At 40.4% G+C, this 16,587-nt stretch overlaps 1 protein-coding gene across 8 annotated transcripts in view; it reads right to left on the bottom strand.

Moving 5' to 3' along the window:
- Positions 1 to 13,295, bottom strand: part of ctnnd1 (catenin (cadherin-associated protein), delta 1) — a 31,783-nt gene extending 18,488 nt beyond the window's left edge. For 3 of the 8 annotated variants that reach the window (XM_082536591.1, XM_082536594.1, XM_082536593.1), the window contains exons 1-6: positions 13,185 to 13,285; positions 4,249 to 4,396; positions 996 to 1,070; positions 779 to 904; positions 266 to 555; positions 63 to 153 (exon numbers count right to left, since the gene is read on the bottom strand). In XM_082536591.1, coding sequence (XP_082392717.1) covers positions 63 to 153; positions 266 to 555; positions 779 to 904; positions 996 to 1,070; positions 4,249 to 4,389 — 723 coding nt within the window. In that variant the 5' untranslated portion in view covers positions 4,390 to 4,396; positions 13,185 to 13,285. Of the gene's footprint in view, positions 1 to 62; positions 154 to 265; positions 556 to 778; positions 905 to 995; positions 1,071 to 4,248; positions 4,397 to 12,153; positions 12,228 to 12,322; positions 12,423 to 12,934; positions 13,142 to 13,184 lie in introns of those variants that run through there. The other 5 variants (XM_082536592.1, XM_082536595.1, XM_082536596.1 and 2 more) reach the window with 5 other exon arrangements.
- Positions 13,296 to 16,587: the final 3,292 nt, after the last annotated feature.

The following is a 16,587-nucleotide window of genomic DNA, read 5'->3' as shown; positions in this document are numbered from 1 at the left end:
AAAGTAAAATTCTGCCAAGAGAAAAGTGCCAGAATAAATTGGGCAATGATTGCTTAACACACCTGTGGCTGAGCAGCATAGGGGTCCAACTGGTTCCTGCTGGGGGCTCTGTAGTTGGGATCTAGAGTCCTATACCCATCTGGATGAACCGGTCTGGAAAGGAGGAGGAGGTTGACAATGAGACAAAACATTATCATGGAAAAGTTTAAAAACAATCTGCATGCCTTGAAGCCTAGATAAACAGGAATTTCATTGAACATGTTACCTGTAGCGATCATCCATGTGAGCTCCCCTGTTGAGGCTTGTATAGACCTCAGATGGAGGTCCAGCGCGGTAGTCGTCATAAGGTCCCACTGGAGGTCCGTAGTGGTAGTTTCGGGGCACAGTTTGAGTGGGGTAGTCCATTGGCACAGCAACTCCAGGGCCCTGCCTGTAGACTCGGTCCGCAGGTGTAGTGTATCCACCTGTCACGGAGCCTCCACCATCCATTGACAGTGTGTCTGACACAGAAGGGATGACTGTGCGTGTGGTGGTAGTCTTTACTACTTTCTTTACCTTAAAAGGGGATGACAAGACAGTAAAGAGATGAGATATCAACGCTGACTAATTACAAGTATGAACTTTTCTGCTTTACAGAGATAGCATCCAAAGCAAACCTTGCAATAAACCAGAACAAAAACAAGAATGAACCAGTTTGGCCAGAATGCCACTCTTCCCCTTGTGTTACAGCTGGAAACTCCTTCGCAAGAAGTGACTACTATTAGCATCTAGCTCTTACTGTGGTTTCTGTACGCTTCGTTGTCCCATCTTCACTGGTCTCCACAGACACAATAGGTGGCATCTGCTGGGGTTGTTCCTCCACCGTGAATGTCTCCTGCACCACCTGACCAGGCTCCATCCTGAACTGCATACATTTGGATACATTTCAGAGTAAGATACAAATGTAGGTTACACACTCAGTAACCTTGGATCAACACTATCTGAAAGGTGCTTACGTGATGTGTCCCGTTGATGTAACCCTCGTTCAATGTCAGCCTTTCTATGTCTGCATCACAAGGAATGCGGCCGTTCTGTAGAAATAGAGGAAGAAGAAAAAAGTACACATGACATGGCCCAACACACAAACTAAATGAAAGAGTATGTAGCCATGAGCAAATATGGACAACAGTACTGACAGAGCAGGTTTTCCACATATATTGAGCAATGTGCAATACATATATACATGCTTCCAAGTTTTAAAAAAAGAATAAACAAACAAAAGCGAAAGAGTCGCAACCATCGCCAACTTTCATTTTAACTTATACCATCAATCGAGATCAAATAAAGTCATAGAAGGCTTAACTCTAATACCTATTTTCACTTTTAAAAAAAAAAAAAAAAAGTGTGTAATTTTATATATATATATATATATATATATATATATATATATATATGTATATGTGTGTGTGTGTGTGTGTGTGTGTGTGTGTGTGTGTGTGTGTGTGTGTGTGTGTGTGTGATGGTAGAGAGAATAGGTGAAGAAAGCTAGACTTGTAGAACTCAGACTTCCTCATGCAAGTCACCACCATCTACATTGCCTGTCCAGGAGTGGCAATGGGTGTGGTGTACTTTCTATTCCAGCCACAGATGGAGCCCTGTCTCTGTTACTACAGCAGGTAGTCACTACAAGGACACAACCAGGAGGGTAATTGCTCAACTCTGATTTAGAAATATGCGTCATACTGATAGAAAAGCCGTAGTCTCAAATTTACACAAGAAAAGATGTGAACACCATGCTGAAAAATGTGCTGGTTAGAGGTGCAATAAAACTGCAGCCAAGCTCTTACAGGCAACACGTAGATAAGCAAAACAGCCTTGTGATGAAGGCTCAGACAGAGAGAAGATCAGAAAGTACCAAGCAGAGGCGAGCGTGTGGGAACTTGTCAGTAAAGACTGAGGTTGTAGTGCGCTGCCTTGAGAAAGTGGCAGAGGCATGTTGAAAGCCTCTGGGCTATAGAAACACAGAGCAGCGATAAGAACTAGAACAGACTACAGTTCTCTTCTGCTGTCACTGCTCTTTATTAGCCTGGGACTGAGAAGCGTCCCACTGAAGGCATGCCACACATGCTACAGTGACAAAAGACAGAAGGAAAATAAGGAAGAGACCAAGTTTAATTGGTATGTTGCAAAGGCCTCCTCAGGGCCAAAAAGTGTGAGCAAGGACACACCTGCTCTTTCAGGCATGCTAAAGGCTGTACAATCAGAAAGCGAAAGAATGAGTGAGCGTAGGCATCTGTGAGGTAAACTCAGAGCATGAAGTCACTCTGAAACAGGTAACTGACTCAAGGTGTGTGAGTGCATCATTCTCGGAAATCAACAGTTTTACAGAGAATTTCTGACTCAAAGTCTGACTGCGGCCCAGGCAGGGCATTGGTCTCATATGAAATCTGCTGGTTGTTACTGCAAAGGTGAAGTCTTGTTTCTGGCATAACAAAATGAAATATTCATTTAAACAGAAAACACATCTGCATACTAAGTAAGACATATTTTTTGGTACAGGAAGCGTTCTGCTCTCTTTATTTTTGAGCAGAGTCTGGGTGCATGCAGGTAAACAGGGGTTTTCCTGGATCACAATAAGCTTCTGTATAAGCATGATTAGCCCGTCTACTTTTAAGGAAAAAGGTCAAAGTTACCTGAAGTGAGAAAATAAATAATTTTCCTGTTATTTTGGACCATTTATTTTTAGTTTGAGTAAAGTAGACCTCAGATAGTTTAAAGAAAAATCTCATCCTGGTAATTTTCCTTTGGTGGAACCCAAAACTTCTTTGGAGGGACAGCAGAGTATTTTAATATTCAGAAAAAATGCTCTAAACTGCAGGTTTTAGATATCACCCAGAATCAAATGACTAGTTCATTACCAGGCCTCTGAATAACTTCAAGACACGTTGAGGTCATTTTGCCATTTAAATCAGCTGTGTTGAATCAAGGACACCTCTAAAACCTGCGGGACACCGGCCCTTCAGGCCTGGAGTTGGACACGTAAAGGCTAATGGACTAGCTAAAACACAATCTTGAAAGCAAAGGCTGTTGTCAGTTTAGCTTGCATTTGCAAACATTAACTGATAACTGATATCCACAGGCTACTCTGAAAATCCCCTCTCTTACAAATTTCCACTGTTCTCTAAAGGCTAAATAAGCACACTATCCAATTTTTATATTTATATGTCTTTCTATTAGAAGCCCAGAATGGGCTTCTAATAGAAAAATCTGATCCGGGCTTTGCTGCTTAGGCTGCTGCCCCCATGACCTGCCCCCGGATAAGCAGAAGATGGATGGATGTTTTTCTATTTTTTTTTTTTTTTTTTTAATATAAATCAGAACAACAGAGAGATGCCTTTATATTGTAAGGTAAAGGCCCTAGAGTAATACAGAGAAAACCCCTACAATCACTTGGCCCCCTATGAGCAAATGCTTTGGCGACAGTTTGAAGGAAAAACTCCCTTTTAACAGGAAGAAGCCTCTGGCAACTCTGGAAACAAGTTGCAGTTATTTTGTAAAACATTGCAACAACTTATAATTTGTATTTATTTTTTTCTTTTATCTTCCCCCTGAGATGTCTGATAGATGTAATAATGCATTAGTCTCACTGGCATAGTTACTTTGGCCAATACTGGGATGAACAATATTTAAAATGATTATGCAAGTTGTTAAAAAAAAATAGTGGATTTATAAAGATGTTTTTGTTTGTTTGTCTTCTCAGACTTTAATTGTAATTCAACCCAAAATAAATCAAGAAAAAAAACAAAGACAAAATATCAAATAAGACTGTTCTGCATGCAAACACATTGGGTTTGTAAGGTGGATGGAAGGATATGATGATGAGGATGATTAGACTTATGCTGAATGAGGAATGGGTGGTTTACTGAGGAAATGGAGAACAGGACAGATGGATGATAGGAGGAAATGTGTGAGTAAAAACTGCGAGGAGAAACAGCAGGTGTAAAATACCCCCTCGGAAGACTTTACTGAAAGGTGTCTTCGCTTGACTTAGCTTAAGTTCGAAAACTCAAGCAGAATTCAAGCAGTTATCAAGAGTCCAGTTAGATTAAACCCAGAGAGGAGGTATGTTTAACCCCAGTCCACACAGAGAGGATGGGGGTGACCGTGAGGATGAAACTCGCTCGGATTACAGATGAATCCAAGGGGTGTTTCGATGGAAAACAATGCGTGAGGGATGGTGGTGGTAGGGCGGGGTTTGTTTGGTGTTACCTGCATGTTGGGGAGGGGGCGGGGCAAGGTGCCAGCACACGACCTCCGCTCCTCCTCCAGAGCTCGGCTCAGCATCTCAAACTGCCTCTCCTGCTCCCGCACCGAGGCCAGCAGGGAGGCCGTACTCGCACACTGCTCCATTCACACGCTGAGAGCAGAGCACAGGACAGGAAAGGATAGGACAGAGTCAACACCAGAGAGCAAGATGAGATACAACCAACACCAGGATTTAACAAAGAACAGACAGAATCACCCAAGTACAAAACATATAAAAAGAAGAGCTGGCACAGTGTGCCTGGAAAGTGCTAATGAAGTTGATATTTAGAGGCTAAAAAGCAGCTGGAGCTGACGCAGGGAGGCAAAGCGAGGCGAGATCAACGAGGGAACAGGAGCGAGAAAACGTGATTAGGTTAGAGCATGTGTGAGAAATGCTGCAAGGATAAGCAGTGAAAAGAAAGCATATTTATTTCATTAAAAAAAGATTATTCAATTCAAACTCAAGGTGGAACCAGCAAAGCAGCCATGGATGAAAGCTCCCGTCACCTTTTTTTTTTTTTTTTTTTCTCCTTTTTCCCCTCCACCTACTCCTGTGCTGGGTTAAAAATAATAAGCGCGATGCATGATGAGAGAGAGAATTACAGCGTGTTTTCAGCTGCAGCGTGTGGAGCTTGTTAGCACTTCCTCACTCCAAAAATGCAGATGAAGTGAGAAAGGAAGAGGGAGATGAGTGCGAGAGCAGAGAGGAGATATCATGAGACAAGAGTCATGCCAGCAAGTTAAACTAAATTTAAAAAGCCTGAGGTGTTTAAAACTCTCAGGGTGTGACCTCCACAGCAAGGAGATGACAGAAAGTCCTGCATCCCTGACGAGGGAAAAAGTCAACATGTGTGAAAGCACTGTTCAATACTGCCATGACAATGATGAATACATGCAAATTACCTAGTCAAGTCCTCTGTATTTAACCTCATTAATTTACCTGTTAAATTATTGTATGGATTGTGTGACAAGACCCTGCCACTTTTCCAATTCTGACTGACCACCTTTGTGTCTATTACACAGTTACTCTAAAGGGAGTCTGGGCTAATATTGCTATAGGAAAGCAAACTATGCTTTGCCAGTTTGCTGATGTGTTAAACAAGGGGGGCTCCAAATCGTTTTAGTTAATGCCCCACATGCAGCTTTACCAGTAAAACAATGATTTCATAACAAACAATTTAAAATAGCAACCCTCAAAGGGCATGTATACTCTAAAAGGTTATTAAAAAGCTGAAACTGTAAGCCCAAGTGTAACACACCCGCCTCTCCACTTACTTGTAACTAAAATAAAGCATCATCTTTGCTAAAATATGTCTCATTTAAAGCGTGAGTCGTAAAAAAGAAAGAAAGAGAGATGACATGACAATATATTGAGACATGAAAAACACTTTTTACAACAGTAAGTGTGATTTTAAAATCATCTAATTTTTTCCACATTCATTGCATCTGCCCTCATTACATGTGCATTTACAGTGGAAAGGCATAAAAACCCTCACTCCGAAGTAACCACTCCAATGCAGGTATTTGCTACTCTTACCAAAGACATCCTGAAGGAAGTCCTAAAGGGATGCTTCCCATACACAAATTACCTAATAAAAAACTGCCTTTAGTTCTTGCTCGAGTCTCTAGCTCAGTTTAAGATGTTTGCTTCTTTAGTGCTATTGATTCACTATCCTGCTTCATTAAAAAAAAAAAAAAAAAAGTTCCAATGTTAAAGTCTATTTCTGCCACAATCTGATTAATAGTCACACTATAAGAATCTCAGAGAAACACAAGCTTGAATGGCTTTCAGACTTTAAATGTAAATAATCTTTTTAACTAGAACTTCCTGCTGCTCCTACTGTGCTTTTAACTTTGCAACCATGGTGGGTTTACCAGTTACTTGAATATAAATAATATTGTCTGACAAAGTAAAGATGAAACCTGCAACATGCTCATACAATTCAAAATAACCAACAGATTTATATAAAACTTTTACTTATGTAAGCAATAAATCCTGAGCAACAGAGAAAAGTGCTAGCAAAGAAAAAAGCTGTAGCTGCAAAGGAAAGTAAGTACAAAACTTGTTGGGGGGGGTTTTAAACATAAACTTGGATTTTATGAAGGAAATGCATCATGAAAAACCACAGATGACCTAAGCCTAAATTACAGAGGCAAGATAAAAAGGAAAGGTCCTTCTAGCCCAAATTAGGACAATGACAAAGTCCTTTTTCTGAGACGCTGACCCTCAGCAGGGACACTGGTGAGGAAGGAATGAGGAATTTAGGAGATGATTGCTTCAGCAGTGTCTGTCTAATAACGAGATGACAGGAGTGTGGCTCTTCTCCAACCCAGAGCAAAAACTGTTTTGTACCTCAAAGTTCACTGAGTCATGTAGATCAAATCTGCTCTCCATCCAAATATACAAGACGCTTGGAGCAAACAAAGACTCCAGTCAAAAGCCCGAGCGCACACTTACACCAGCACAAGTGTGTGTTCACATCTGTGTGAGGGCGAGTGTGTGAGTGTATGTGGGTCAGAGACTAAATAAAGGTGGCAAGTGAGTCCGGCTGACACCGCTTTTATCCTTGAATACTCAAACAGATACGCAGCTGCTTTAGGCAAATTTAATGCTGTTTAATTTTGTTCCCTGGAAAAGTAAATAGACACATTTCTGAACAAACGCATATGAGCCGCACAAAAAAAACACATGCACACACACACGTCCTGCCATTGTCATACATTCCACAGTAAGATTTAGCGTGTCATATCCTGTCTCAGCTGTTGGAAGCTGTCCTAAAAAGGGAGCCCTTCATTCTTTCTTTTGTGCGCTCTCATCTGTCTTCGACAACAATGTTTTCCCCCCCAGACAAACATTTAAATCTTGGAAACGGAGCATAGGCACTGTTTTTTTTCTACAACCCAATCAGGGCGTCCGGGGCTCACAAACTAACAGATGTTTTAGTGTCAGAGTTTCTGCCAGAGGTACCTGATACATTTACGTGGTACATTAGTTTACTTCACAGTTTTTTATCCCAACTGTTCAATGTTCCTCAAAATAAATTTAGATGTTTAAACCTTAGAAATACAAAGGAAATCAAGTCGACTTGTTTGAAAGTAAGAGAACAGTCAACACTAAGCGACATTAAACATCTGCCATACATGCATTGTGCATATAGTCAAGACCCATTCCAAACGTTCTGATTATCATACTTTAACCTGTGCGTAAGACTGTAAACTAATGTGATATTGTGTGTGCAGTGTGTGACACAAAGTGCTAGCACCAGAACCCTTCCTTGCAGGTTAACATAACGTGCATCAACGATGCTCCAGTCGAATTGTTTTCTTCTCAGTCTACTCTCATTCAGCCTAAATACAAGTGTCCATTTTCTAAATTTCTAGAAACCCACAACCAAGCTTCTGTCCTCAGTTCTACTTTCCACCTTGCTTCTTTACAACTTTGTATCACAGAGAGACAGGTGTGCAACGTCTTAGAACTTCGTACATTGATAAAATAAGCAAATAATTAATTTAACAAACTGGTATTTCTAGTGCTAACCAAGCAGCAACATTCAACCACTAATGGTAACAGGAGACTAGGCGAGCCAACGGGCATGGAAAATATTGATGGTAATGCTGTATGGTCTCGAGGGTAACAACATCCTTGTCAGAAAGCCATTTCTGTTTCTCTAAGCCTCAACAGTTTTAGTGTAGGGATCTTTTTGCACCACTCCGCTGAACTTTATAGATGAGCTGTGGTTCACCTCATATATCAGCTTTTAGAATCTGAATTTGCCTCATATCTTACTTTTCCCTAGAGGCAATAATAACAAGAGCTGTGTTAGCCCTGTGACAGCCTGGCAACCTGGTCAGGGTGTGTCCTGCTGTTCACCCTATGACAGCAGCAATAGGCTCCAGCACTCCTGAACCAGGAAAGTGAAAGAAAATGGATAAATGAATGGATGGTTAAAGGCCTCATCATGTGATCATAATTTGATCTGAACCATAACGAACGGAAAGTTGCTGTTGTCCCTCGGTGGGACTGTAAAATGGTACAACACACCACTGTGGTTGCTACATCCTCCTTCCTGATGTTTATTTTCAGGGAGCAGTCTGTCATGTCTTACAGACACAAAAAAGCGTCATATTATATATTATTACTATGTACTTGCCTAAACTCTGACAATTATCTGAACCCGGCATTACAGAAAATGGAAATCAACTAACATCACAAAAACCAGATAACGCCATGGTTTAGGATGTTCTTTGAGGCTTTGTCAAAAACATCTACACTTTTTGTTAGCACTGATGAAGATTGAGCTTCAGTGTAATGGACTTTCAGATGCACACGGCCTCTACAGCCACGAGAGCCACACCACTAACATTCTTGTGGCAGGAAGTAGTTCCTTCTTAAAGTTTAATGGCTTTTGCCACTTAAAGTCTGGCCATTATGCTTTTGTAATCTACTGTAAGGCCATTAGCAGCAACGCTAAATTGTATCTGCTAATGGGATAGACTTGGAATTACACTGCTAAACCACTTACTACTCAGCCAGAGCTACCACACAACACTCACACACGCGCGCACACAGTTTGTGTCCACTACTCACTGCAAACTTGCTAACAGTTTGTTAGTCTGGAGAATTGCCTTATTATCATATGCTATCACGGCTATTTGAGGGAGTTAGTCACTGGTGGTTGTGGCAGGCTGAAATACACCCTGTCCCTGTCTATGCGCGCACACACAGCTGAGGTGAAACTTTGGTAAAATGCTGTTGTGGCTTGGCCAAATGCTCTGCTGACTCAGCCTCATTTGAATGGTCACTCAGAGATTTGGCCCGTGTGTGTTAGTTTAGTTTTTCCTTTTTTTGTGTAGCCTTGGCTCACATCCAGCTACTACCACCTTTCCCATCAAAGTAAAACCATGTACCACCCCCTCTCCACACACACACACACACGCGTATACACAGCCCACCATGTGGTGTACAGCGTGGGCACGCTGTGGAGAGCACACATTCACACACACCCCCACAGACTTTGCAGGGACCACCACAAGGCCAGCTGCCCAATCTGCACAATACCAGTGTACTATTCTTGGTGAGAAGGAAACGTGCAGCCCCATTTGAGCGGAGGGCCATTTAACTGCAGCTCGAGTCTAAAAATGAGCAAATAAGTTCAAATATGTGGACGTGAAGCTGGAGCTAGGACTACAGATATGATACCACCAGTTCTTGGGAGTTATTGGCCTTGCCCCAAAAGAAAAAAACAAAAACTCAGTACTGAATTTTTTGGCAGGTGGGGTTTCATTTAATCACGCATAAAATAATATTTTGTTTACCAAATGGCTAAAAATGACAGGAAAAAGCACAGACGTCTGTTAAATCGGGTAACAGACTCTTTGTGTTAACTACATGCAGACCAACTGCGGTTGCATGTGTAGCTGCCCTTCAAAGACTCATTTTGAACCAGGAAAAACCCTGATACTGATAGGATGCCATTAGTCACTGTAATACATTTTTGTTGTACTGCTTAGTCTCAAAAGCAGCATTACTTTAATAACTACATATCACTTACCTCTACTTATAATATAAGGTGGTATCAACAAATACAATATTTATTTTTGTCATATTTGTTATTCATTAAGTCAAAGTCAAGAAATTTTCTAACAACTCCAAGAACGCACTTTGAGTCCAACACATTAACTTTATATCATATAAAACAGATGGAGGAGTGACCTCTACCTGCTTGGTTTAATACAAAGCCAGTAGAGGTCAGTTAATTAATTAGTAATTAACTGAACAACAACATACTCTACAACTAGTGCAGCCTGCATGCCAATTCCAGAAAAGACAAGAAACCCGTGGAAAAAAATACTTTAAACTTCTTTTAGCTCTAGTTTATGTCACAGAACAGAATCATTTCCATCTGCGTTAGCTCGTCTTTCCATCTCACCAAAGCTGACTAAACCTTCCTGAAATTAATAAATAGAGCTGGTAACTAGAAAAGAAACCAAATCAATCAATCAAAAGGCCACTCTCTGAACAAACTGAGGCTGCTCGATTATGGCAAAAGTCCTAAGTACAGCAATTTTCATTGATACTGGCATTTAACACAATTACTCAGAGACCTTAGAGTGATTTATTAAACTTAAAAAAGAACGCACTTTCCTTTTTAATTAAGTGACTATCCCTGAACTTTAATTAGAACTGGAATAAAAAAAAAAAACGACATAAATAAATAACTGAACTGAAATAAACCTGCCACAGAGGAGTGGCAAAAGTACAGAAGAGAGAGATGTGCTGAAGGGCAAAACAGAACTTCTTTTGTCTTGTTTAATTAATCTGTGGAATCCAAAATGGGATGGAAATTAAATTCAACAACAAACATTTATAAATTAAATTAGATTTTATCGTGAGTCAACTAAATGTCATCAATTCATATTCTGCTGTGTGCTCTGTGATAGTGCTAGATTTAATTAAGCCTCTGGATACCCCGACATATCGAGCTTTTTGAATCCAGAAAAGACATTTGCCCATCTCAAGTGGCCGATATTTATCTGTTGTGTCGCATTACTTCACATTGGCTAAAGGTTCAAATGTTAACAATTGAGAATTTTTGTTTCTCTCACAAAAACAGGGGTGGGAAAGATTACAAAGATACAAAACTGTCAGCCAAATGCTGTTAAAGAGTTGTACCGTTAGGACCACAATTTTCCAATCAGTGCATCCCTGAACCTACCTGTAAAGGTTGCTCAAGATTCACCCACATAATTTTAGCTTTAATCAATATCACTACCAGAAAACACAGAAATCATGCATGGGGCAAAATATTCCCTCTTAACTGCTTCACTAAAAAATGGTCACACAAACTAAAATCCAATATTCAGCCATTGGTAAAGATTTGCCACAAGTGAACCGCAAACAAGCACGCAATCACTTCTAAATTGCTGTCATGAGGTTCATAAACGTGCAAACCAAACTCAACCTTTCCAAGAAAATAACCACCAGCACAGAGGGAGGGTGCTGTACGGCTGTTTTGCTTCACAGCTTCATACCCTGTACACTCTGATTTAACCCATTATCACACATCTCCCATGCACACCCAGCTGAAGTTTAAATAAAAACAGACTGCAGGTGTGACTGCTGGAAATAGACTGAGGAAGAGAGACATGTGGGGAGACATGGAGGAGGAGCAAATATAAGAAAACCCCAGCTTGTGTGTGTGTGTGTGTGTGTCAGTCAAAGGGACACACCCATGGTATTTCTCTGAAAGCCCGTCATTACAGAGACTCACAAATGATAGCCCTGGCTAAAACAACTGGCTGAGCAGCAAGACTTCAGCCTCCACAGACAACATGGTTAGGAGCAAGAGAAGTGCCCAACTTCAGATTTTACTTTTTTCCTGTCCCTCATTTCTAAATCTTTCGGAGAAGGCAAATCACAGCAAACAACTTGTTCAAACTTGTCCACAATCTCCTCCATCTCTGCCCCAACAAACTCAAACAGATATGCCCGCAGGGTATGAACAGGAATATGTCAGGCATGTCCAATCAGCTGACTGTATCAAACTAAATCAACAATCCAGTTACTTTAGATCAACTCTGAAAACACTAACTTATGCTGGTCTGTGTGATATTAATGTTTTTCTTAACATCACAACGAAGCCACATGAAGCAAACTGAAAGCTCAAAGCTCACTCTAAACAGGGACACACACACCTGCTCCCTCTGGCAATTTACTGTTTTACCTCTGTAAATAAGTTGTAAAACAGTAAATTGAGAAGACGTCTATGTTGTAAGCGTCTGCACAAGGGGCAGAATAACTAAGGAACCAGCACACCTTCCCGCCTGCCTTTCCAGCCAGCCACCTTACCACACCCCGTCCAGACCTACACAACAGGTTCTTGCTTTTGTCCTTGGCTGCCGTTGATCCGCCACCACAACAACCAGCACCACAAATCCCGTCTCTCTCCTCCTCTACCTGGCAAACCACATCAAAAGACAGCTGCAGAAACAATAAACAGTGACTAAAATGAACGAAATTAAAAGCACAAGCACACACCGTAGGCGCTGGAACACCTGGAAGCGCCAAGAGTCCACCGAGAATGGGCGTTTCAGGTGTAACATAATAGGAAATTGATAAGCCGAGATTGGACTTTGACTCCACTAAAAGCTACGATGCGGTCAGCCAGGTGCCTGGCCACTTCCTTGTTCTCTCTCACCTGCTCTGGATAGCCCCCTAGCTAGCTCGGGGAAAAACGGCAATACGAAGCTGTTCATTAAAACCTCGCCGTTTTCGTAAACAGAAGATTCGACGTGTAATGTAATAGCACTGGACACCTTCCAGCTCACCAAAACCACAAACCATTCAAACCACAAAGTCCCGTGTTTACGGAGTGCATAGTACGTTTATACCCTTGCCTCTCCAGTTCAAACCTTCATGTTATGAGTTTTCTTAAACTTTCCCCGAGCCTCACTCTACAAGAGTTATTCATCAAGCCAGTGCTAACGTAATTAGCTTCTACTGCGCCTGACTAGCCTGCTAGCGCGGTGTCTACAACAATCAAGTTCACTAAGAAAAACAAAACCTGCCTTCAACAAATCCTAAACACTTGCATCGAGCAAAAGGTAAAACAAAATAAAATAAAATAAACACCATAAGGCAAACCATTACCGATCCTGGAGACTGTTAGGTTTGTTTTGCAAAGTCCATAAGTATTTGAGATGGGAGATTCAGGCCTAGCCTAGCTTAGCCTCTGCCGCTGTCGCCGCTGCTGCGCTGACACGATCCAAATATCAGAAAGAGTTGGGATGAAACAACAAAAAACACCTCTACGTTATCGAAGGTACGCCCTAAAAGAGAGCACACGAACTGAGCGCCGCGGAGCGAGAGCACTCAACATAAAAAAGGGGAAAACACCCACCTATACAGTCTCCTGTCTGCCTGGCTTTGGCTTGTTGTTCACTTGTCTCAGCTCTTCCTCCTCTGCTGGGGGGAGAGGTGGGGGCGAGCTCCCGAGAAAAAGAGAGCAGCATCGAGGAGAACAGACAACAGCAGGATAGCTTCATGTAATAGACACAAAAAAACGGTGTAGTAATATTTGTTGACAGTATGTCTGACTCCAAATCAATACTAATGATTTATTTTATTCATGTAATAATATAAAAAAGCTTCTGTTTGTCTCCATTTAATTTGCTCTCTTCCATTATAAAGGAACAAAAAAATGAATTTCCATGGGAACTCGCTCCAGCAGGTGAACTTTCAATCAATCTGTCAACTTTCAATCTGTGGAAATTTTTGGAGGATAAAATTCTATGATATTTTATCCTCCAAAACTGCAGGTGACATTTTTGGAGATCTCCTGTTGCCCTCATGTGGTCATAATGTTATAGTGCTGAACTTTATTTACTCTTAGGTCCCTAAATATTTGGAAGATTTTTGTAATTTTTCCCCTTTAATTGCATTTCCCTTATACTTGAAGGGGTTTAACAAAACGATTGCGTTAACTTCTTAGGAATTAGCGATTTTTTTACGCATTCACAAGATTTTCAGAAACCTTCACCTCCAGCCTTGACGTTTCCACTTTTATGAGACTTTTATGAAATACTTATGGTGTTAATTTGGAAATCCTAGATCAGATCTTTCTTGAGTTGTTGTGCTCACAAAATATTCAGAAAGCTTTACCTCTGAACTTGACAGATTCAACCTCATCTGAGATTCTTAGTTGACGCACCTCTGGTATCAGCGTAAAACTCTACATTGCCTTGTTGTGTTCACAAAGCTGGGTGACCACGGTACCCATCTGGCTGGCAGGGTGATGGCAGTATCCCATCAACTTTTCAGGCCTGAAAAAAAACAAAATAAACCTTTAGAAAAGGTAAAGCTGCTACATCATCATACTCATCCTACTTTGCAAGAAAACAGTGCCTGTAAAGTGATGGGGGGAAAAGGACGTAGGTATTTTAAATTCACTAAATTTATTTATTTATTTCTAAGTTATGTTTGCATTTGACCTCAGTACATAAGTATTTGTGGGTCTTTCTGGTTCAGAGCACCACAGGGGACCCACAGTGCAAAACACATGCCGGCAATCAAGCTCCTTTTTTTTTTTAAGTGAGCCAATTCATTTACAGCTTTTAAGATTTTAGTCAAATGATAGATATTAGTTCATAATGAAAACATGTGCAGTCATACATTTCTGCAACACCACAAATCATTTTCAGCTTGTTTTTTTCCTTCTCTCAGATCTGTAATGTACAATATTGAAATGTCCTTCTAAATGCAACAATTAATGCAACAAAAGATCAAATCTGTCTTAATGTTTGAATCTTACAGTATGTAATACTGATTTAGATAAATATTAAGCATAAATGGCAAACATTCAAAAATGTCCAGAGTTAGTGACAGTATGTAAATTCGATCCGCTGATTATTCGGGATCTAATGGTAAATGATATTCTGTGTTCTTCTGCCCACACAGGTCAGCTGTAAGACCGTTTTCAGATTTACGAAGTGGAATAGTTTAATACTTTTTGTTTAATACTTGTGTTTTTTCCTTTGCAGCATCCCAGCATGCCTTTATCAGTACTGAAAATATAGTGAAACAGTGAAACTGGCCATATGGAACAATGGTTATAGGTTTTCCAGTTTTTTGAGCGAATGAAGACCTCCCTACAGGGGCATTCACACTACACTACCGTAACTAAATAACTGAAAAGTTCCTGATTTTTCACTATTGATTATAGAAATTTGCTTATTTGTTTTTTATAAATTTTCTACAAAAAAGGACTTTTTCTGTGAGTTCAGTTTTATAATTACAGGACAGTCTATTGAATATTTACTGAATATTTACTGTAATTTTACACATTTATTTCTTACAGTTTAAGCCCAAACAGTCATGGTGACAAATTTCATATTCTGTAGAAAGTCTGACTTACTGCTCTTCTGTTACTTATATTTAGATATCTCAGGAATTAAATGCGTAGTTAAGAAAGCAGAGTTGCGCTGGTCCGGCCCACTCAGGATCAAAGTGGGCTCCATGAGTCCCGTGATATAAAATGAGTTTGACTTTCTTGTTCTACAGGGTTCGGTGTTCCTTTGTGTCAGATATCATGTCGGAATTTAAATTTAATCTGCAATCACACAACCTGTCATGCACAATAAAAAAAACCTGGGCAAAAACAGGAATACAGGAGTAAAAGTTAGACTGAGTTGTTTGCAAGCAGAGCAGTGAAAACAGTCATTTCCAGACTGGGCTTCACTGCTTGGCTAAAGCAGTAAATATGATCTTATGAAACTTATGAATCTTTAGTAGCAGAATTTTCGTTTAATTTTTCAACTTTATACAATCATTTCTATATTTGTTCTTTCATTTCTTCCTTTCGTCCACTAGGTGGCAGTACCACATCAAAATAACTCAAAAATAAATCCTTGGAGCGCCACCTGCCCTGTTCCGGTTTCCTCCCACAGTCCAACGTCATCCTTCAGGGTTCACTGGCGATTTTTCACCCGCGGTGTGAATGTGAGAGTGGAATAAGAGGTTGTGTGTCTGTGCTGCTCCTGTGCTGAACTGGCATATGAGTGGGTCCCAGTGTCAGAGCAGGAGACCTGTCACCCGAGGAAAACTTTTTCAGAATTACATTCCAAAAACATGTGATGAAACATAGTCTGGAATCTGGAGCACATGTTCTCCTCACATCCCAAAGCTTAGTCTTTAAAAGAACGGGTTAAAGAAAACGACGGCAAACAAAGCATAGTTCACACGTATTTTTCTAAATTTCATTTCCTAAATGAATTTCCTAAATTTCCATGATAATAAACTTGTTGGATTAACATCTGGTTTGTTGTCCATGTTTCCATTAGATCAATAAATAATACAAGTTTATAGGCAGACACCAAATTCTCACATTTGAATGTATAAATGCTGTGTGTCTCTGCTTGAAAAGGCTTTCAGTTGATTAATGAATGTGACCAATGAACATTTAAATACACTGCTCACTAATAATAACAAAAATCATACTATAATTATTCTAGTGCGTCTATACATGTTTATATGTTCCCCTCCTCTTAGACAAGTGGACCAATCTGGATGAAAATTTCTGAGAGTTTCTGTGACAAACAGTGTGGCACCAGTGAGGGGCTTTAGGGACGGATACAAGGAATAAGACTTCTTTACATCTGCTCCACAGAAACGTATTACTGTGCAAAAGTTTCTTCTTGTGTTTTTCCTTCCTTTTTTCGATATTTGCAGGAGGATTTATTTTGCGCTGATATTCTCTGAAGATCCACACCCTGGAGAGATTTTTCTTCACTTCCTCTACAAGTCAG

This window comes from Aulonocara stuartgranti (genome assembly GCF_965226115.1).
Source record: "Aulonocara stuartgranti genome assembly, chromosome: 6".
NCBI lineage: Eukaryota > Metazoa > Chordata > Actinopteri > Cichliformes > Cichlidae > Aulonocara > Aulonocara stuartgranti.
This window is presented reverse-complemented; position numbering and strand designations above follow the sequence as displayed.